Source organism: Hyaena hyaena, unplaced genomic scaffold, assembly GCF_003009895.1.
Source record: "Hyaena hyaena isolate Hyena2069 unplaced genomic scaffold, ASM300989v1 scaffold_150, whole genome shotgun sequence".
Classification (NCBI taxonomy): domain Eukaryota; kingdom Metazoa; phylum Chordata; class Mammalia; order Carnivora; family Hyaenidae; genus Hyaena; species Hyaena hyaena.
In genome coordinates, this window is record NW_024080782.1 from 2675321 (window position 1) to 2699257 (window position 23937).

Below are 23937 nucleotides of genomic sequence, written 5' to 3' on the forward strand. Positions count from 1 at the left end.
ATAAGTCAGGCAGAGAAGGACAGATACCATATGTTTACGTGTATAGGAGGATTAGGAGGAACTTAACGGAGGACCATGGGGGAGAAGAAGGGGAAAAATAGTGGGGGAGAGGGAGGGAGGCAAACCATGAGAGACTCTTGAACGCTGAGAACAAACTGAGGGCTGATAGGGGTGGGGGGGAGGGTAAGGGGGGATGGGTGTGGAGGAGGGCACTTGTGGGGATGAACACTGGGTGTTATATGGAAACCAACTTGACAATAAACTATTAAAAAAACAAAAAAACCCCAAATAAACAGTAAAAAAAATTAAAAAAAAAAAAAAATAACATCACCAAAAAAAAAAAAAAAAAGGAAAGAAAAAAGTGTGCCTCAGAGTAAGATATACCTGGCAACGAAACTGGAAGATGGAAAGAATGTCATACTTGCTAACAACCAGAAGTGCCTTGTGAAATATGACATTTCTATGAAGCAATGTCTTTGAATTATGCTTGAGCTGTTTGCTACACAGATAGGTTTGAGTATGTGCCATATTCAAGGCATGGTGTGAAGCTGGCCTGATATGAAGCCCACAGCCCCTCCATCCTTTTGCACATGAGCCCAGTGGGAGGCAACACAGTCCTTGGCTATTCTCTGCCTTTCTGAGTCTGAGAAGTGTGCTGAAATTCAAGGGCGGAACCAGATGACCTTCTAAGGGCCTTTCAAACTCAAATGTCTTATGGTGCCACACTAGAAAACAACAGGTGTTTTAATTCATTCGCAGAACAAGAAGGCATGAAGTCTGTTTTCTAAGGTCTGCATGTAAAGCTTTTAGGACCAAGATTTAGAGAAAATCAGACTCTTTTTATGTGGATTACAGGTAAGTTTTTAAATGTAAAAGCCTGTGATGTTTATTTAGCCATTTCTGTGTTTGTTTTGTTAATCACTTGTATCATAAACACACTGTCGATAGTGCAAATAACTAGAAAGAGTTGAGTTCAAATTTTTTCCAGTCAGAGATTTTGTTTGTAAAGAATGCTGTTTTCCCTTCTCTGTGTCAAGTATAAGAATAAAGTATACAAAGCATCTCCTTAAACCCTCCAAATTTTAATGAATAGGCCTGTGCTATTAAAATAGAAACAGGGGCGCCTAGGTGGCTCAGTCAGTTAAGTGTCTGACTTTGGCTCAGTTCAGGATCTCATGGTTTGTGAGTTTGAGACCCACATTGGGCTCTGTGCTGACAGCTTGGAGCCTGGAGCCTGCTTTGGATTCTGTGTCTCCCCTCCTCTCTGCCTCTCCCCTGCTCTCTCTCTCTCTCAAAAATAAATAAACATTAAAATATTAAAAAAAAAAAAAAGAAATAGGAAGCATGTCAGCAGCTGTGGGGGCTAAGGACTGTTTTCTGGCTAGACACTGTTAGACTTTTGGAAGAGCCCAGTCTCTGCCATTTCTCAAGAGGCCTTGGGCTCCTCTCTTACCTGAGAAGCCGGAGTTCTGCCAGCAGAGTGGGGTTTTGTTGTGCCTTTTCTGGAGTGGGCTGAGAAGCTTGTTCATGCTCTAGCCGCAGCCTCTGGATCTCCTGTAAGATTTCTCTTGGGAGAGAAGAAGGTAAGAAACTAGGGTCAGTTAATTTCTGGGATATCCAGGATGCTAACATCTGATGGGGCGGTCACCCTATGTGTGGGAGCAGAAGCAAGCCTCACTAACCAACAGTTTGCGAGGGATTGGCTGTAGCCAGATGGGTGCTATGGGCGAAGGAAGGCTGACCTCAGCACCAGCACATTCAAACTGCGGTATGTTGTTGGAGACTTCAAGCTGAGTATTCTCATCAGGACCTGATAATCTCTCTGGTAAGTAATATAATGCTGTGGTAACGTGTTCAACTTTGAAAAGCGTGCTGCTTCGGAGCAAAAATGTATCTTCTGATTATTTCTGATCACAGCCTGACACCATCAAGTCCCATGGAGGGAAAACAGGATAAATGGTGCTTTTTTTCACAAAACTAAATAACCCCATTCTCTCACCAGGAATGAAATTCCTCTCAATGAATTTATCTGAGAAGCCCCCAGTTAGGCAAAAATTTTTTTTTCCTTTTTCTTACTATTTTCAGCCTCAACAATGGATCTCAATGAGGGTAGCCTTGGAAGGAAAGTGCTTTTAAAAGGATTCGCTATAATTGAGTGTGTGACATAAGAGCACTATTGGTGTGACCCCTGTCAGGGGTGAGATGTGTCAGTCTATTATTGATGCTGGAGCCTGGGCTGCCCTGCACCGAGGTGAACATGAGGCTGCGCATCAAGGATAGGTGACCTATGCAAGGCAAATTATCCCTAAGTGAGTTCGAAGCCATTAAGCAAGGTTACAAGTCACGTATTCTTGGGGGGGGCGGTGTCAGTCTTCCATCTGGCAAAACACACAAGAGACAGACAATAAGAACAAAGCACTAAGGAATAAGGAATGAAAGGTGAACTTGGCGAGCAAGGGCGATAGCTTTCCTTCTGAAAAGCTGATTTACAACTGCCTGCTTCATAAACACACCAGAATTAAGAAGGTCATTATCAGTTACTATATCTCTCATGGGTATAGTGAGAAGATTGAACTATAATTCAGGGACTTTCCACTTTTTTCTGTCCCCCTTCGGTGTTCCCTGGTGGAAAACTTTAAATTTTCTATGGATTCAATACATCACATGGCTAAAAGGGAGTCTGCTCTGGTGAAAGAAAGGGGGGTGTCCTGTACTGCAAGCCCTTCCTCCCCTTCTTCAGACACCCCTACAGAGCCCCGAGGCCCCACAGGGCTCAGCCTGAAAATCAGTAAAGCTGAGCTTTCGAAGCTCTCCTCCAGGACTAACGTCCTGATATTCTGTGAGTCCCACTTGTGCTCCTTGTTGGTTCCAAGGACAGAACTCTGATACAGCATTTAGCTTAAGGAAGGAAAAGAGAGAAGGAGCTCTGATTAGAAAAATAATGGTAAGATTTGTGAAGAGTAGTACTGAGTTCTTAGTCTCTCCCCAGGAATTATGCTCTCTTCTTTAATATCCTTTTACTGAATCCTCATAAAAACTGTATATAGGTCCTGTCATTATCTGTTTCATGAATAAGGAAATCAAAGCACAGGCCAGTTAAAATACTTGCCCAAGCTCAGTACTACCACAAGTAGGTGGTAGAGGTGATTTGAACCCAGGCCGGTTAGCTCCAAAGGCTGTAGATATCTGACTCCCTCTGTCTTTGGTGTTTGCTCTGACAGGTCAAGCCTATGCAGACTGTGACTTATGCCGTACAATGTAAAGAATACTGCTACTTTAGGGTAGTCATGGAGTGAAGTGAGGAACTCTATCCTTCCCTGAAGCTCAGAGATCTGATTAGCAGGTTCATTGTCACCTTGGAGACCATGGGACCCCTAGGGCAAGTTCTTACGGTGCAGAGGTGTGACCTGGATAAGCTTCTGGGACATGGGTCTGGGGTCCTTGGAGGGCATGATGCCGCCAGTTTAGAGAAATGAGTTCAGGATGGACTAGATGCTCTTTGGGCCTGGCGTGGGGAACTCTGTGGGCCATAAAAGGGCTAAGAGACAGGACGAACTTCTCTTTCTGCCATCTCTTCTCATTCCTATTTATTTATTCTCTCTCTGGTCCTACAAACATGCATTCAGAGAATACAACATCCAGAAACGTCTTGGAAACAAGTAAGAGTGGTAGAATAGCACAGCTGGGGCCACTGGGACATTCATGGTGCTTCTAGCTGATTCTGGAATCCTTCATGGAGGCTGATATCCATGGGGTATCTCCTTAAAGGAGGTCTTGATTTCTCCTCATGCTGAGTGGAAGCAGAGGATTGGAAGGGAAAAGAAAGTGCTTTGGAAAGGTAGGAGAGCAAGTAAACACTACAACCAAGATAAGATATTTGTGGGCTTGGGGGTTTTCACTGTAGTCTTTTTTTATTTCTAAGAACATGAAAATGTGCCAACCAAGTCTGTACCTTCCTTTTCATTTTTGTCTATAGAACTTTAAAAAACACTTTGACCATTTGTCCCCAAATTCCCAAGCCAAACTCTATAGGCATGAAACAAGGGTCACAACCTCCTCCATTACTCAGTTTGATCTCAGAAGTGACATCAGTGTTTAAGAATGGGATTCACTGGGGGTGCCTGGGTGGCTCGGTTGGTTGAACATCCAATTCGGCTCAGGTCATAATCTCATGGCTCATGAATTTAAGCCCATGTCGGGCTTCATGCTGACAGTTCAGAGCCTGGAGCCTGCTGCAGATTCTGTGTCTTCCTCTCCCTCTCTGCCCCTCCCCCATGCATGCTCTGTTTCTCTCTCTCTTTCAAAAATAAACAAACATTAAAAAAATGAGATTCAGGGGCGCCTGGGTGGCTTAGTCGGTTAAGCCTCCGACTTTCGCTTAGGTCATGATCTCGCGGTTCGTGGGTTCGAGCCCCGCGTCGGGCTCTGTGCTGACTGCCGGCTCAGAGCCTGTTTCAGTCTGTAACTCCCTCTCTCTCTGACTCTCCCCTGCTCACGCTGTCTCTCTCTCTCTCTCTCTCCTAGAAATAAATAAAAACATTTAAAAAAACAAATGAGATTCAGTGTTAAGACAATTTGGTGCTCTTCTAAGAGACAGAGAATGCACACATTACTCCCATGTTGGACGTACTCAGTATTGAGTTTGAGATCTAACTCTGCTATTAATAATTTTTCTCCCTCAGTATATATTTACTGAGCTTCTACAACATCCTAACCATGGGCCTGGAACCCAGGGGCCCTTTGGCATGGCATCTGTTCTCAGAGAGCTTCCATTTCAGTCAGGGAAGACAGACAAAAGCAAGGAAATAGATACATAGATGCAATTATTTCAGATAATGATGTCTCACACGCATATCAGGGGCTGTAATAGAGAGTGGTTCCTCGTGTAGGGGGTAGTGGGAAAGATTAGATAAGAGGACTTGTGAGGTAAGACCCGAGTGATGAGAAGGGCCTGTCCATGCAGAGACTCTAAGGAAGAGCTCTCCAAGCTGAGAGAACAATTAGTACATAGGCTATACAGAAAGAAATAAGTAGGGGCACACTGAGCAGGATTTGCTGAGGCTGGAAAGGTAGGCAGGAATCAGCCCAGGTTAGACCTTGCAGACCATGGTAAGAAGGGTGGGTTTTAGTTGAAGTCTGATGGAAACCCATCAGAGGGTTTTGAAAAGAAAAATAACATGCTATGACTTGTGTTTTATACAGTGACAGATTGGGTTGGTGGTAATGATGGATATGGAGTGGACAGTTTGGGATATGCTGTGGGGGTTGGCTGTGAATTAATCTGTGTAGAATAAAGAAAGTTCTGCTGATGGAGATGGCGTTGAGGTGTTTGGCTTGACCAACTGGGAGACAGTACTGTAAGTCCAAATGCCTCCTTTATCTATCTATGTATCTATCTTTGTATCTATCTATGTATCTATTTATGTATGTATGTATGTATGTATGTATGTATGTATCTATCTATCTATCTATCTATCTAAAAGTTTGTTTATTTAGAGAGAGAGAAAGAGAGAGAAAGCATGAGAAGGGTAGGGGCAGAGAGAGAGAGAGAGGGAGAGAAAGGATCCTAAGTGGGCTTGATGCTGCCAGCACAGAGTCTGACATGGGGTTTGAACTCACAAAATACGAGATCATAACCTGAGCTGAAACCAAGAGCTGGACCCCAACCTACTGAGCCACGAGGTGTCCCCCAAATGCCTCTTTTAGAAGAGCCTTCTATTTGTCTCTGGGTGGCGCTCAGGAGGGCCCTTCTTAATGAGACATCTCCTTAACAAAAACAAGCATGTTGGGGCGCCTGGGTGGCTCAGTAGGTTAAGCGTCCTACTCTCGATTTTGGCTAAGATCACGATCTCACAGTTGGTGAGATCGAGCCTGAGCTGGGACTGCTTCGTATTCTCTCTCCCCTCTCTCTGCCCCACCCGCCACTCCCACTCTCTCTCTTTCTCTCACAATAAATAAACTTCCAACAAAAACAAGCATGTCAATAAAAGGGAAATGATACTGTCTGGAAAGAAAACATGAATTGCACTGGCATCTCAGAACTGTATGTATGTTCTCTCACAAAGTTTTGAAGATTGAAAATCTAAAGACGAGCTTCTCAGATGCCAACATCACCGACTAAAGATGTCATCTATTAAATATGCAAACAGCTGAAAAATCTGGATATTTTAAAGCATAACTATAAGTTTCCAGGGAACACATACCCTGATCAAAAAAGCCAGCATGTCTTAAAAGCCTTACCTGTTCTTGTTTTCTAGCTCTGCGATCAGCTGCCTCTGTTGCTTATTCGCATCAATGGTGAAGGAGATGTCAGGAGCGCTTCTCTGCTGTGTCGGCTGCTGTAAAACATGTGTATGCTGTTAAACATTGGGTATAGAAACCCACATGGGTTTGAGGAGACAGGAATCATGAGATATGCAGACAGGAAAGAAAAAAACTATTTCTATCAAAACGAGAAAAGCAAATACATGAAACTGCCATTCATCTCCTCAAGACCAGCTTCTCTGTGAATCTGGGGGACACCTCTGCGAGGAGAAGCAGAAGAGAATTCTCTGGCAGGTGAATACACAAAAGGTGAAGACATAGTCTTGTAGCTTTCTGACTTGAAGTCTCTGGGAGCGATTTCATTCTTGCTGTGCTGCCCCCACTGTGACAGTGCTCTCAATGTAGATGGGTGTAAAAAATACTTCCCTTTTGAGATGCCTCTCTAGAATTACTGTTCAATCACTGTAACGCACAATGAAAATTTTCATAGTTTTAAAATCATAATGGGGCGTCTGGGTGGCTTAGTCGGTTAAGCGTCCGACTTTCGCTTAGGTCATGATCTCGCGGTTCGTGGGTTCGAACCCCGCATCAGGCTCTGTGCTGACTGCCAGCTCAGAGCCTGGAGCCTGTTTCAGCCTGTGACTCCCTCTCTCTCTGACCCTCCCCTGCTCACGCTGTCTCTCTCTCTCTCCTAAAAATAAATAAAACATTAAAAAAAAATTTAAAATCATACTTAATAGGATTTTCTTTTCTTTCAGTCAACATACTTTTCAGCATTTCTTTATTCATGTATTTAATTTTACATTAATGGATATATACATCCTTCCTCCACATTCATGGCATACTGCTCATCACTCCTGGCCATGATTTAACAAGTAGTGTATAGGCAGTCATAGCTTTCTCCATTCATATATATGAATGTCATTCATTCTCCATTCATTCATTCTCTCATTCATTCTCCATTCATATATATGTATATATGCATATACACAGAGATTAATCTTAATTATATATATGCAAATTTCCCCCTGACTAAATACTTATACATATATATAAAAACATGGCATATGATTATATGTATATACAAATATACATATATATATTTATAGATGTATTTTTTGTTGTAAAATCAAAGTACTATTTTATTAAATGAGTTCTTTTACACAATATGAACATCGATATAATTACAATTATAAGAAGATTAAAAATTTTTTTTTAACATTTATTTAGTTTTTGAGAGACAGAGAGAGACATAGCATGAGTGGGAGAGGGGCAGAGAGAGGGGGAGTCACAGATTCCAAAGCAGGCTCCAGGCTCTGAGCTGTCAGCACAAAGTCTGATATGGGGCTCGAACTCACGAACTGTGAGATCGTGACCTGAGCTGAAGTCAGACATTTAACCAACTGAGCCACCCAGGCACCCCAAGAAGACTTTTTATAACAAGGATAGGTTGATTTTCATATTTCCAAATAAAAGTCAACTTTTACAATATGTATGCACACTTATGTATATACATGTAATCACATACTGTATTTATATATGTATATTTGTGTGTGTGCATTTAACAGAGGTTTAATTGTCATTGTTTCATAAAAACAGTCAGATTACATACAGTTCCCTGAGCTTTGCTTTCTTTGCTCTACAGTACATTTAAGAAATTTCTCAATTGATTTTTAAACAAATTTTTAAAAAAACACAATTAATCTTTTCACTAAAGAATGTCAAGCCTCTAAAATAATTTTTTAAACATTTATTCATTTTTGAGAGACAGAGACAGAGCACAAGCATGAGAATCCAAAGAAGGCTCCAGGCTCTGAGCTGTCAGAACAGAGCCTGTCATAGGGTTTGAACCCACAAATAGTGAGATCATGGCCTGAGCTGAAGTTGCATGTTCAACCGACTGAGCCACCCAGGCACCCCAAGAATGCCAAACTTTTAAAAATGGCATCAATTGCCTAAGCCCCCAGAGACATGAAAAAGCTCAGCCTGCTTTTTAATGTACAGACATTAAGCTTGTTCTCAGCATTCAAACTGAGGGCTGATGGGGGTGAGGGTGAGGAGAAGGGGGGTGATGAGCATGGAGGAGGGCACTTGTTGGGATGAGCACTGGGTATTATATGGAAACCAACTTGACAATAAGCTTTTTTTTTTTTTTTTTTTTTAAATGTTTTATTTATTTCTAGGAGAGAGAGAGAGACNTTTTAAATGTTTTATTTATTTCTAGGAGAGAGAGAGAGACAGCGTGAGCAGGGGAGAGTCAGAGAGAGAGGGAGTCACAGACTGAAACAGGCTCCAGGCTCTGAGCTGGCAGTCAGCACAGAGCCCGAGGCGGGGCTCGAACCCACGAACCGCGAGATCATGACCCAAGCGAAAGTCGGACGCTTAACCGACTAAGCCACCCAGGCGCCCCTACAATAAGCTTTTTAAGAAAAAAAAGAAAGATTAAGCTTGGTAAACCTACGGCTTTCATAAAGCTTTTCTATGATTTGTTAATTGGCATTTCTTTTAACAAAGAAGTGATTTGTGTTGCTAACAAAGAATTTGAAGTCCTATGTTTTATATCCTACATGGCTTCACGTAGCTAAGTCTGGCATATGGCAGCTTTGACCTGTGATCCAGGGTTTTCGTCTGATTTCATTATATAATTTTCTAGTTCTTGAATACATTACATATTGATAAAAGCAAAAACTCATCTGAGCCAGTTGTGGATCTGAGTCATTCCTCTTACTGTGAAGTGATCAGGAATGATCAGAGAAATCAGGTGTTGGGCTGGTTTGGCAGTGCTGTAACAGAATGCCTAAAGCTATGATTTATGCCATACCGGAACCATAGCTGGACAGTGAAAAATACAAGTAGAAGGTTCGTGTTTAGGTCCTGCAGGCCATACGGTAACAACTTCTCAGCTTTGCTGTCCTCGTACCAACTGTCAGGATAAGAGTGACCACGACAGACCCTCACTCACGCTACTTACAGACGAAGTGGACTCGGCCGCCAGTCTTGCCGCATACCTGGCGATCAGCCTGTGTTCTTCGTCAAGCCGGTTTGAACTCTCAAGCATACTATTGAGAACAGAGCAAGAAAGAGGCTATTAGGCAATAAGAAAGAGCGCCGTATTTATATGACCACAAGGGGGGTTTGCTATTTCAATTTTTTTGGTGTAAAAATTTGAAAGCTGTACAAAACCCTGTTAGGTTCATGGTCTCAGACTTGGATTCATGACATGATCTATACGTGGCCAGGAAGTTTCACTAATAAATCCTGTCTTCAGTCAATTCAATGTCTTACTAGGAAAACCCCAAAGAAGAGTGACTTTTCTTATTGACATTTCTGATAAAAGAATACTTTCTCTTGGGGCCCCTGGGTGGCCGTTAAACATACAACTCTTGGTTTCAGCTCAGGTCATCATCTCATAGTTTGTGAGCTTGAGCCCTGTTGCTGGGCTCTGTGCTGACAGTGAGGAGCCTGCTTGGGATTCTCTCTCTCTGCTCCTTCTGTGTGCTCTCTCTCTTTCTCTCTCTGAAATAAATAAGTAAACTTTAAAAAAAGAATGTTTTATGTTTAATTTTATTGCCTTTAAGATTTTTATTTCCTTATTACATAAGTAATACATGTGCACAATGGACATATCAGAAACTATGGAAGCACAATGAAAAAAAAAGAAAACATAGTTGCAGTCAGCCTGTAGGGATCCCCGCCTCCTGATATTCACCCTTGTGTATAACCCTCTTCCTTTAGTATGAGCTGGACTGACTGGCTGGCTTCTAATGAATAGAATAGGACAGAAGTAATGGAATGTCACTTTCAAGATTAGGTTATAAAAAGACCACAGCTTCCATCCCGAGTATGATTTCTCTCTCTTGAGCTCATTTGGATTGCTTGCTCTGTGGGAAGCTCACTGCCATGTCATAAAGTAGCCTAGGGAAAGGCCCACATGATAAGGAACCAAAGCTAGCCAATAATAACCTTGTGAATGAAATCTCACAGGGAGACACTTTAGATAAGTGAGCAGCCCCAATGAACAGCTTGACTGCAACCACATGACAATTTTTGAGTCCCAGGCACCATGCTGGATTCCTGACCCACTACTGTGGGATAGTAAATATTTGTTCTGTTAAGCCGCTAAGTTTTTGGACAATTAGATATGAGGCAATAGATAACTAATATAAATTGTTATCTATAATATTACTATCCAGGTAACTTGCCATTTTATATTTAGTTCTAAAGCAGCGAAATCAAAGGAGTGGCTTCTAATGACATTAATGGGAATTGTTAATTGGCTCCCATAATTCTAGAATTCTGGAAATTGTTCATACTAGAATAACGATGATCTGAGTCTCTAAAAAACTAAAGCAAATAGAAGCATTATCAACTCTCCCATATTTCAGAAGACCCTTCACTTAAGACTAAGTTTTTCATGCCATGAAAAAAAAAATTCTATGAAACATAGTAGTAACACCAATCGTGTTAACATGCTAGCTGGTTACAGTTTGGTTTATCAGTTATCATGGTGCGTATTGGGTCAGAATCAAGATTAGAAACTAGTTTCTCTCATCCTTAAATATATTCTCCTCCATTTATATTTCCTAACTAGGATTCTTAAAGAAAAAATCAATACTCATGAGCATACACTAAAAGTAACACATTTCTCTGCCAATGGTAAGGTTGTAAGAATCATCTATTGCAAAGACTTAAATACACAAAAAGTAACATATATTTATATTATTTACATGTATATTCACACACAAAGTAAATATGCAAACTAGTCTTTTAACTTTTGTCCAAAAGTGAGAAGATGATGGAAATCATTATGTGCTTCCAGAATATTAGCTGTGTCACTTCCAAATAGCTCTTCCTTGTCTGGCTGAATCCATTACTATAATATTGTTTCTTATCATTCAGAAAACATTCCTGTGTCCATCCCTCTGTACCAGTGTATACTCCTCACACATGTAAACTCTTCCTGTTGTTATCCTGAATACTTCCAGTTTAGATTTAGCCCTTTTCTCTGGGCTACAATAACTACATAGAATATTCCTGTACATCTACATTTACTAAGTCGCTTCTCCACCCTCAGAAAAAGTCTTCTATTTTCCTTTTGTCCATATGAGCTAATGCATGTAAAACACATCAAACTAATATGATGCCTAGAACACATTATTTTGCCTCTTAAGTAACCTGTTCAGATTCATTAACGATTCATGTCTCCTTCAAAATATCATCTCCCACCCAACAATCACGTAGAATAGGGCTTTTCAAATATTAGTGTACATTACATATCACTTGAGCATCTTGTAAAAAATGTAGTTTTTCATTCTGTAGTTGGGGGTGATATGGTAGGTTGTGTGAGGCAGAACCTGAGAATCTGCATTCCTAAGGAAGCTTCCAAGAAACAGTGATACTGCTGGTCTAAGGACAACACTTTCAGTGGCAAGGATCTAGAAGATCTTGAGAATAAAATGGAAAATCTAAACACATGAAATAAGCTGCAAAAGTAAACCATATAAAAGAAATAATTTTTTATGAATATTTGACTGATACCCACACAGCATCTATGGTATTTTATAAACGTTTCTGAACACAGAACATTCTAGGTTTCCCGGCTCACATATGTATGGTACCAATCCTCATAGATTGAGATTTCAATCAGCATACCAAAGACTTAGAGTAAGTAAATAATTGTAACAGCAAAAGGTGTTAGTTCTGGGGAACTGATGCTTTAAAGCGGATGTTTGTCTCTGTAACACAATGTCTGCATTCTGTAGTGGTTAAAAATAACAACTGAATTTCTTATTATAGCTTTAATAAAGAAAGTCACAGTGTGTTCACTTTAAACATAAAACTAGCCCACAAAGAAACAACTTGATTTTATTTTAATATGTTTATCATTTCTGGCTGGTATTAGAACTAATATGCCTAATTCAGCACAGTCTGTGTAGACAACAGGGCCCATTGCTCTAAGCCCAGAGCAAGGATCTGTTTGTCTGAAAGTGACTTTGTTGAAAACATTTGCGTGTGTTTTGATAAATAAATAATAAAAAAATTGATAAAAAGCCTCATGATAGAAGTGTCTTTTATCATGAGTGACCAGCAAGTATAAATAATATAAAGGTTACATTAAAAAAGCCTTTTGGAGATATAAGATGTGAAGTTATGGGAGCCTGTCTAGTAAGCTATAACTCATACCTCCATGCCTTTCCTCCCCCAGCCTTGAGTGGATGAGGGATGGAGTGATATATTACCCCTTTGTGCACACAAACGATTTATGAGTCCACATGTGCCATTTCAGTATGTTCAAATTATACAAGGGTGAATGAGGCATTCCTCTGATAAATTCCATTACTTCAAGACTTCAATTACAAATAGTTGAAAATGAATGGCCAATAATCCCCAAATCATTCAAGAAATACCGATTCCAACACTTTCTCCATCTCTGGCTATTCATTTCAAGACTTTATAATCAGTAATCTTGCTACAAGACTATGATGAATTAAAAAGTGGCTGCTGTGTAGACTGTATTTCAGAGCAGAAAAATCTATTATTTTGAAAGCTCTCCATTTTCTTCCTTAAATGCATGGCTGTTCTGTGTTCCTAGTGATTTCAAAATGGCATTGTAGGAAGCTCGAGTGGCCTCGGCTGAGGTAGGGCTTTCTAAACTGTGATTTAGCAAAGGTTTCTGGGAACCGAGGGTTTGTTCACCTTTCTTTGGATTCTCTACATGCCTGTACTGACTCCCCAGGCAGGACAGTCAACCAAATAATAATGTGGTCTAAAGGGCAGGAGAAATACTTCTAAGTTTTCTCTTAATATTTTCCCATTTGCCTGAATGTGTGAAAGGAATTTTATCACTAAAGATTAATTTTTAAGGTCATTGGGCCTCAGGTACTACTTTTCTATTAAAATGCAAACAGCGAAGAGAAGGATTATTGCTTGAGAAGGCCTTACTAGTGGCACTGAAGTAGAGGATTACTTTATCAGGTTATTACTTTATCAGGTTATTTTGCAGTTGGTTGAGAGCAAAATGCTATGGGAACAGAGCCTATTCAGGCCTTCAGGAGTTCAGTGAGCAGAAGAGAGTTGGGGAGGAAAGGAACAAAGTGATTCTGGGGCCCAAGAAGTGATTTTAGGGGGCTGAAGAATGCAGAGGGAAATGAACTAACTCTCAAAGCTTCAACTATTGGCTCTTTAATGACTAGTTTAAAAGGAAAAGATAGGAAATCATGAAATTGCCATCTTCCTGGATAATAATGATAAAACTTACCACGATAATGACATCTCTATACGGATGCCTTCAAACTTCTTTATCGAGACTGTGATTTTACCAGCTCACTATGTTATAACACAAAGGTCATGCATTCTACCCTCTTCAAACTCTCCAATTCCTCCATTTCCTTTCATTCCAATGATCATGGATGTGCTCCAGGCCACTTTCATCTTATCCAGAATTGGCATGAAGCCCTCTCAACAGGTTCCTCCCATTTTACACTTATTCTTCCCTCCAAGTCATTTTGCATCCTGTGGTCAGTGCTCTTTTAAAAATGAATTTGGCTGTAACATTCCTATGCATAAAATCCTTCAATGGGTTCTCAGTTTTCAAACTCGTACATAAGACTCACAAGGTCATGCATAATCTAGCTTCATCCTTTACCCCTGGTACACTAGCAGCCTTATCTGGTCAAATTTGTCAAGGAGAAGTTCCACATTTTTTCTGCTCTAAACAATCTCTCTGCCTCCTCCAACCACGTCCCCTTGGCCAATTCCTCATCATCCTGCTGTTGGTTTCAGCTGCCATGTCCTACCCTCACTTCCGAACCCTAATTTCGGAATTTTGCTCCTCGTATGTCCCCAGCACTGTGTACCTCACTCACTGCCTTTATTGTACCTGTTACCCTTTGCATTTTAGTTGTTTTTTCACTTGTCTTTATCCTTTACTAAACTGTAGCTTTTTTGAGGAAAGAATGGTTCGATCTTTTCACCATTAGATCTTGAATGTTTAGCACAGCACATGGAACACAGCAGGAAGTGCCTAAGTGTTAGCCGGACAAAAGAACAAATATAGGTTAGCTCTCTTTGGCTTGCAGCATCATGGACTTTGGCCCACGTTTTCTATATCCTTCTTGGCTCTGCATGCATTCCCAACACTGGGAAAATCAGAAGGGTACAGATAAAACACAGTACTTTAACTCTAGCCATGCCATCTAAAATCGAACTGTGAATTACTCACATTTGGCAAAATTAGAATCAAGATACACTCAACTGCCAAATACAGATTTCTTATCTGATTTTTATAGGTGTTAAGGTTCATAGAAATGTCGTTATGGTCTTTGATATTTATCAACATCAGATCTCCCCCACTCACAGTCATGGCAAATTCTCTTTGGTTCAAATTTTGTTCTTGTTGTTTTAAAGATTAGGTAAGCAGATGGTATCTGAAAAAGGTAAGCTCCTACTCAGAAGAAATGCTTACTCTTATAAGTGAATACGGGAAGGAATGATATATAAGAGTGGGTTCGAGGTGGGATTGAATCATTTCTGAATTCAAACCTTAGCCCTCTTAGTTACTAGCTGTGTGACTCAGAAAATCACTTAACCTTTCTATGCTTCAGTTCTCTCATCTATAATACAGGGATATAGTGATAACATACCTCCTGGTGTGCTGGGAGGATTATTATGTAGTGTTTAGAGCAGTGCCAGGGCACATGTGAGACTATGGGAGTATTCTTTCCACTTTTACCTCTTAAAAGCAGGGAACACTGTCTTGGTATAATCATTTTTGCATGATCATCTCCTAATCTATAACCTAGCTTTTTGCTCCAGAACATTTGGTTGGTTACTGGCCAGTATTCTAGGGCATACCAAAAAGAAGTAAGACCACTTAGTTGAATCAACGAAGGATTTTCTGGAAGCACAAGGTGGACTTTACATCTCTGATTTCCTAAATAAAGAGAGGAGTCAGCTTAACAGTGACAGCCTTCTCTTCTTTCTCCAAGTGGCAACACTGCCATTTATTTGTAATGGAATGTCCTTTTTATATAATTTATCAAGCAACATATGAGACCAGGTCCCATACTAAGTTCTTTAGTCTAGCACATACTAGTCAGAGTATGTTTGGAGAAATCATACTCTGGAGGTCATCCATTTAACAATACTGACGAATACCCACGAGTTATCATTTTTTTTCTACCATATTATAATGGACAGGTTTTACAATATGAGGTTTTAAAATGTACTTATTGTATGCCTTTAATCCTATTCAAAATTAAGTGAGGAATGACTATTGAGTCATTCCCATGTGCCTAGTACTACACTAGCTAATTTGCATTAATGACCTCACCGGATTGTTAGTGTCTCTCTTGTTTTCCATGGAAACTGAAAATGTCTTAGTATCTATAACAGAGAAATGAACTCATCTTTTTTTTTATAAAGCTTTTTTTAATGTTTATTTATTTTAGAGAGAGAGAGCGAGTAGGGTAGGGGCAGAGCGAGAGGGAGACACAGAATCTGAAGCAGGCTCCAGGTTCTAAACTGTCAGCACAGAGCCCAACATAGGGCTTGAACTCACAAGCTGTGAGATCATGACCTGAGCTGAAGTCAGACACTCAACTGACTGAGCTACTGGGGGGCCTGAGAAATGAGCTAATCTCAAAATCAGTTTCTAATCTGAGTATTCTGAGAAAACTTCTGTGGGTACAACATAGTCAATGCAGATATGCACACTGGTGGTGTGACATTCTTCAAATTGATATTTCTAGAATTCAAAGGAAATGCCTTTCTCAGAAGTCTTGTTTTATATCTGAAACTCCTAAACATTTTATGGAAGAAAAAAAGTAGCGTTAATAAGAAAATGAGGGGCGTATGGCTGGCTCAGCTGTTTGAGCGTCCGACTTTAGCTCAGGTCATGATCTCATGGTTCGTGGGTTCGAACCTCACATAGGGTTCTGTGCTGACAGTTCAGAGCCTGGAGCCTGCTTCAGATTCTGTGTCTCCCTCTCTCTCTGCTCCTCCCCACTCATGCTAGCTCGCACTCTCAAAAATAAGTAAACATTAAAAAAATTTTAAAACATAAGGAAATGAAAACTCATATAAAAGAGATACTTTCAGTGAGTGCAGATAATGCTTTTTTCTTTCAACAGATTGCAATACATTTACATTTTTAAAAATCAACGTTTACTGAAAAGGGTCAAATTTTAGTCTACATATTAAAAATATTAAAGGCATACACTTCCGTGGATTTAGTGTTGAAGTGTGTCATGGATTGAATGGTGTCTTCCCCAAAATTCATGTGTTGAGGCTCTAACCCCCAGTGCCTCAGAATATGACTGTATTTGGAGATAAGTATTTTAAAGAGGTTAAGGTAAAATGAGGACATAAGGGGAGAGGGCCCTAAGCAACATCACCAGTGTCCTTACAAGAAGAGGAAGAGAGCCAGGGATGTTTCTGCACAGAGAAAAGGCCATGTGAGAACATGGCAAGATGGCAGCCATCTGCAGGCCAAGGAGAGGGACCTCAGGAGAAACCTGCCCTGCTGGCACCTTGGTCTTAGACCTCCAGCCTCCAGAACTGTGAGAAAATAAATTTCTGTTGTCCAAGACACATAGTCTGTGGTATTTTGTTATAGTAGCTCTAGTAAACTAACAAAAAGTGGAAGAAATCAGAGAACATTAAAGCAACGAATATATTCTTTCCCAATATCACTTTTAGGGATTTTTTTTTTGCCCCCTCCCCCCATCAGTCGTTTTCCCCAAGTCAGTGAATTGCTGATAGCTGTCTTTACCCAGGTTACCACTGCTCCATAGGTAAAGCTGAATACTTTGCTTTTTCACCTACTTAATACTCTTATACAAAATGTTCAACTAAAGGGCTAATTGTAAGAGGTGATTTATTTTAAGCAGTAAAAATTTTACTAGTAAAAAAGACCTTCTGAGAACTCCTAACAGTTTTGTTTAGAGTGAGAGGGAATTTTATATTGATAGCGCTATCAATATCCCGTGACATCAACAGATATTTATTGCACACCTACTGTGCACCAGGCACTGTGTTAGGTGCCGGAGATATGGCATTGAACCAATCAGAGAAGCTCCCTGCTTCACAGAGAAGATAGCTGGTAAACCAATCAACCAACCAACTGCTCAACCAATGATCGCAGTTATGGTAAGAATGAAATATATGATATGCCATGACAGAGACAAGTATGGGAGACCTACTTGAGGAGATGCCTTTAATCTGAGTTTGAAGCCAGAGAAGCAGCCTTTACATACATGTAAAGGAAGCCAGAGCATGTGTGTATAGCAGGATAGGGCAAGGGTGAAATGGGAAGAATGTTCTTAGCACAGGGAAGAACTAGTATCATGGTCTTGAGGCAGTTTTAGGAACTGTTTGTAGGACTGATCAAAGTGGATGCTGCTAAGTATGGTGATTGAGTTGAGAGAAGCCCATGAGACGGAGGATGGGGTCAGGGTAGGCAAGGGAGGGTGGGGTCATACACAGGCCATGGTTGGGGTTGGGGTGCAAACCCAGTACAGTAGGAGTCTATTAAAAGGTTTTAAGCAGGCAAGCTGATAGTAATTTAGACCTCATATATGAAACCTAGAAATGATAGTAGATATATAACTTATTGGTGTTGATATTGATATAATATAAATAATGTAAAAATTATTTATATAATTTTTCTCAAGAGAAAAAACATAAGCAGAACAAATTTTAACCTATTTATATGTGATCAGGGGTCTAATTAAGTGATAGTAATTGATCATGACATCAAAGTATAGACTGGAGCCTTTAACTGCACTCCTTCCCTTACAGAGGGGATCTTTTCAGAGCTGAGAGCACTATGCCAGAAGGTTATGAATAAGGTATCAAGCATATAATTATGGGTACAGTTGGAAGTTCTGGGCTGTTTTCCCATCTTCTTAGTCTGCCCATCAGTTGGTCCCAATAAATCACTATCAAGCCCAGTACTTGATAAGCTTTAGGAAAGGGCAGAAAAAGCCCTCACTGTATTACATTTTGATATCCCTTCTCCCTCACTGGCGAAGGTGGCTGAAAACCATTAAAGCTTTTAAGACTTCATTGAATTAGGAAGACAGCAGGAATTCTCCCTTGAGCTATAGTTAATTTATTTGGCTTATCTGACATCAGAACCAGCAAGGACATAAGTGTTTCTCTAATTTAGCAGCAGACTATTTACAAATGAGTCAGTTTCCCATTGTATTAAGTACTTAATTTGAGGAAAAGTCCCCCCCCCCCAAAGAGTTAAGCAGGAGCATATATGAATAATTACAAAATAAATATTTTAACCAAGAATAGCGATTAAGTTTCTGTTTGTAGACTATCTCATGAAAGATGCGCTGGTAGGGAGCCTGAAGAATGGTGTGGAAAGTAGATGGGACCCAGTGTCAGAAGACCTCTGTGTAAGCCGTTGCTAGCATATGACCTTGGATAAGTCTCTTAATGTGTCAGAGCTAGCATTTACTTATCAGTGAAATGGAATGAATGATATCCAAACTTGTAGAGCTTTGATGAGCAAATAAAGTGTAAAAAAGGGTCTGTAATTTTCGAAGCACTTCATTAATGTGCTTATTAATGTGTTATTCATATCCTGGTTGCCATGATGAGATACAAGAGACTGAAGACAAAATTCTTGCTCTTTGAAGACTGTAATTACAGTGGGAAACTACAATGCATAGACTAAAAATGGTAACACAACCACCATTCTTATTACTAGCATGTGCTCAAAATATCTGTCAAAATGAAATAAAAATAATGTAGTAGGATTTGCAATTTCAGGAAATAGATATGTGGTAGATGCAGTGGGGAGCAGTGACCAGAAAAGCTTTCTGGAAGGCATGTGTTTATGTAGGCTACTTTATAAAAGCCAATGTAGCATAGTGGTTAGGTGTTTGGGATGAGGTAGATAATGGTTAAAATCCCTGATCCACTGTTTTGTAGCTATGTGACTGTGGGAGAGTCACGTAAACTCTGTAAATTGATACCCTTACTTATCAAAAATGGATATGAATGTATTTACAGGTTTACACTAAGGACTAGGAGAAATTATGTAAATAAAGGTTTTACACAGTGCTTAGCAGGAGGCATATGATTTAAAAAAATGGTAGCTCTTGTGATTATTAGCCTTAATCTCACCAGAGTTGAATGGCAGTGAAGCATTATAGCTATTATGATGACAGAGAAGGTGAGACATCGCTTCATCATTTACATAATCACAGCAAGTGTGGGGAACGGTGAGGTTCTAATTCAACATAAAGGAAATATAAGAAAAATGAGAAATTCAAAAGAGTTGGAAATTTTTAAGAACAAAAAAAGCATTGAGAAATATGGAGGGCAATAGCTATTAACAAGGAGTCTTCTTCATGGATCAGTCTTAAGTTCTGCTTTGTTTTCCAAATAAATATGGCCTCCAGCTTTCATCAAACAGATGTCAGGTGTCTCTGCTGAGACAGTTTTACTGTCTTAAATGGCCATCAATTCAATGTGATCAATCACTTGAGTAGGGAAAAGGGCTGGTGGTGACAAACTGAGCTTTCCTCTTTGGAGATTTCTTTGTCACAAATTTAATTAAGAAAAGGTCAAAGAAGAGTGTGGAAGTAGCTGAAGTGTGTTCAGAATTATGGGGGAGAGGACACAGTATGAGACCACAGCTTTGCCTTCAGACACGATTGAATCTATATTGACTGTATGCTTCTTTGAAGACTGTCAATACATTTTTTTTTGGTAATTCCATATTTAGTTCTATTGTTTCAGCTACCATATAACATTGGGGAACCAAATTCATTGGGAATAGATTAAAGCAATCACTCTTCTCACTCATACTTTTGAGAGGCTGAGATGTAACAAAGAAGAGGAATTGTTTGACCTACAAGCTCAACAACTTTGAACAAAAGGTGGGGTTAACTACAGAGTGCTTTTTAACTTTATCTTCGTGAAGAGTAGGAAATAGTATAAAATGAAACTAGTGTGCTGCTTATATATTTTTAAAATACAAATTAAGATAAATATGTAATTACTAATAGATGTTCATCAATGTTATCTCCTAAAACATCTCATGTACTAATTTTATAAGAATAGTTCTAGGCATTGGGTGCAGGAAACAGTCCAGGGAGGAGAGTTCTAGAAACAAAGAAGTAGCTAACAATACCAAGTGGTGAAGGTGATGAGGACTGAGTAATGGCCATCACGTGTTTTAGGGATGCTTTTTGTGAAATAGTAGAGGAAAGGAGGCCAGCTATTTTTAAAGGCAACTTAACCCCTTTTTTCACTTAATAGTTATAATTGCAAAAAAAAAAGTCCAGTGGCCTTTAGTTCAGAGAAGTTAGACTTATTAAGCAAAATTTACATATTTCTAAGAAACTGGTAAACACATTTGTAAAGCAGGAGTCTAAACTAGGCTGAAACACACGATAAATATATATAGTCTGTCTACTTATTTTCATTCAAACATATGATAGGTATGTAGACTGTCCCCTGACTTTCATTTTTGTTCAAATGTACATTTATTATCACAACCAACTAACTTTAACCAATCGGAGGAATATCCTAGGTCACAATTAAAATAAAAAGAGAAAAATTTTATGAATGCCTTTATCCGAATACACAGGGCTATCTGAATTCATACAATTTAACTCATTTGGAAGTAAGCTTTGTATATTCTGGAACTTGAAAGTCGTCTTTATCAGGGTGGCTACCCAGAAACATTTATAAGCCAGAGAAGAGTTGAAAGACAATTTCTCCCACTGATATCATTAAGGAAGTGATTTCCATGGTAGGATCCCATCCCATTACTTTTCCTCTTTTTTACTTCTATCTTAAATTAATGGAACATTGTCTTCCAAATCAGTAGATATCCACATCCTTGGAATAAGAAAATTCTTGCACCACTATTGTGCAGGCATTTGATATGGCACATGTAACACAGAGCTGACTGGGGGGACCCAAAGGCCAGCATCCACTGAAGACTAATATTTAGCATGGCATCCAGTTATACAAGTTTCCCCTTTAGCTGCGTACCCCAAGGATATGAATTCCATGGTACATGAATGGGAAGTATCCAAACTAATGTCAGGAAGGACATCTTACTTGAATCGATTCAAAGGTGACTTAGTGACACCTAAGTGTCACTAAGTGAAGGGGCATTCACTTGCCCCTTGCTGGGGCTTCTTGTCAAGGGATCAGACGGTTACCCTTTCTAAGGACAGTCAAGCAGCCAAACCTGCACTAACCATGGTGGGTTGTTCCGGAGCCTGTTGACATACAACCCGATGAGAACATGTTCATCAGCTAGCCTGTCTGCCACATTCAGGCTGTACTGTATCCTGAAACAGGGCAGGAGGAAAGAAAGGGTGTTGAGAGGAGAGGCAGAAAGAGGCAGAGCAGGTAGGAGTGAGTTTGTGATAGAAAAAGCATTTGGAACACCACGTAGGTAGAGGAAAAATATAAGTGATGTTCTATGAAAAATCCAAGCAAAATCCAAGCAACGAAATACACAATTCCATTTCACTAATTTTAAAAATAAAGATTTCCATGTAGGTAAAGTAACGTTTAAGAAAACAGAACTGCATTTTTCAAGCCAGTAAAGCCAAGAAATTCATCTGGACGGTAAGCACATTGATTAGGTTGCAAGCAAAGAGTAAGTATCCTTTGGAAAATCAAATCTGAAGTTTAGTCGTTTTAAAAAAAAGGAGATCAGGGAAAGTGAATTACATAGATGTGTCTACTCAAAAGAACTACTTGGTGCTGTTAGTTGGGTTATAATAGAGCTGCTTTTGCTAAATCAAAGATGGTCTATCAAACACAAAGCATTTTTGACACAAGAATTCTCCGGTTTTAGTTGAGTTAATTCAGGGTTCCAGGACACTCTGGCTTTAACTTACCCTTTGCCCTTCAGAAAAGCTGGAGCAGCCCTAGCCAGCAGTTTGTTCTGCTCTACTTCACTGTCCTTGGGAGGAGAGCTAGTTAATAAGATGGGAAAGCCAAGAAGAGCGTAAACACAGCAATGCATTCAAGAATAGAACTGGCTACAGACACTGCCAAGTCTAGATCCAAGCTCCATTTGGACAGCTCTCTTGGTATTTTGAAATGTTCAAGATGTCTGCAGATTTCCACAGAGTTGAACTAGGAGTAGAAACTTGGCCTGAGGACCATAATTGCAATTACACAAGCGTCCATGATCCGTAGTTTGACCTCAGCTATTTGTTTAACAAATAGATTGCATATGCCTGGACATAATGAAAATCCATTCAACATTCACTAGAGATGATCATGTCAACAGTCAGATAGCTCACGAAGTCCTGACAGCCTTCAGATTCCACTCAAAAAGTATACTTCTCCAGTGTTCCCTGTTTTCTCCAACTTTCTGAGTTGAATAGACACTTGAAAATTATCTAGTTAGAAGATTGCTGTCATATAGAAGTGCTTTGCTACCCCAGGCACAAGTCACCTGACCCTTGCTGAGAAGCTGTAAAGAAAACTTTCAGAGAAACAGAGAAATAAACCTTTGATCCTTATAAAAATATATTTATCTTCCTTGTGTCTGTAACGGGTGAATAGTCCCATCACTATAGCAAATTCTTAACATTTTAGGTTCATTATGAGGCATACTCATTTTATTTAGTAATTTAAATGACAGTTTTGAAAGTTTAAAGTATAGTTTTATTAAGGGACAAATAGAAACAGAAATAATAATAAAGTGTGGCCATGCCAAAGTGACCCAAGATCTACTGGTTATATTTCATTGGGAAAAATGGTAATAACTGTTAGTATTACAATTGTACTTGTAATGTGATTAAAAGGAACTTGCTCCTGTGTAGGTTAAGAATTTGCCCTGTAACACTGGTGGATCTAAAACTATCCATCCACCCCTTTCATGGTGAATACAAAAAAATGAGCTGTCTGACTTTGTTTGGTGGCCAATTTGTTAATTTCTGGGATCGGAATTATGAGGTTTTGCCAATAACTTGCCCAACTTTTCAACCAGTTCTAAATGTATGTATGTAGTAAGATGACTTGTAAAGTAGTTAAAATCTTAAAAACTTTGAGTTTTAAGGATTTATTACAAAGCATCACTCTTTCAGACCAGGAAGTACAAAAAAAATCCAAATGTGTAAGTAAATGTCACATTAAGATTGTGCATATTGTAATTAGAATTCTTGTGTTAGCATTGTATATACTATAATATTCCTTAAGTTGTGAGGTCTCTGGAAAACTTAAAAATAAAATTTGATTTATAAAGAAAATGTCTAGTAGAGACTAGGCACTCAGTTGTTGAATGTATGACCTCAAGTAGCTTTTCAGGAATGCACCTATTACTTACAGAGTACAGGTGCACACAAATAAAATCTACTTTAAAAATGAAATGATTAATGTTCTAGGAGAATTTAGTTCTTTGATGAACATGATTTTTCCCCCCCTTCTAAGGTGGAAACTGTCCATCAGGATGAAATAGCCACCTTACGCCATCATCATAGTTGGTATTTTCCTATCGTCTCATCAAAAGAGCATTTCAGAGGCACCTGGGTGGCTCAGTCAGTTAAGCGTCCGACTTCAGCTCAGGTCATGATCTCATGGTTCTTGGGTTTGAGCCCCGCGTCGGGCTCTGTGCTGACAGCTAGCTCAGAACCTGGAGCCTGTTTCAGACTCTGTGTCTCCCTCTCTCTCTGACCC

At 39.6% G+C, this 23937-nt stretch overlaps 1 protein-coding gene across 9 annotated transcripts in view; it reads right to left on the reverse strand.

Annotated features, from left to right (window-relative positions):
* The window catches only part of DTNA (dystrobrevin alpha), a 359840-nt gene that overhangs the window by 32348 nt on the left and 303555 nt on the right, over positions 1-23937 (reverse strand). For 5 of the 9 annotated variants that reach the window (XM_039238893.1, XM_039238890.1, XM_039238891.1 and 2 more), the window contains 3 exons: positions 9236-9323; positions 6241-6338; positions 1454-1567 (listed from right to left, as the gene is read on the reverse strand). In XM_039238893.1, coding sequence (XP_039094824.1) covers positions 1454-1567; positions 6241-6338; positions 9236-9323 — 300 coding nt within the window. Of the gene's footprint in view, positions 1-1453; positions 1568-6240; positions 6339-9235; positions 9324-21497; positions 21591-22148; positions 22227-23937 lie in introns of all 9 variants that reach the window. The other 4 variants (XM_039238894.1, XM_039238892.1, XM_039238898.1 and 1 more) reach the window with 2 other exon arrangements.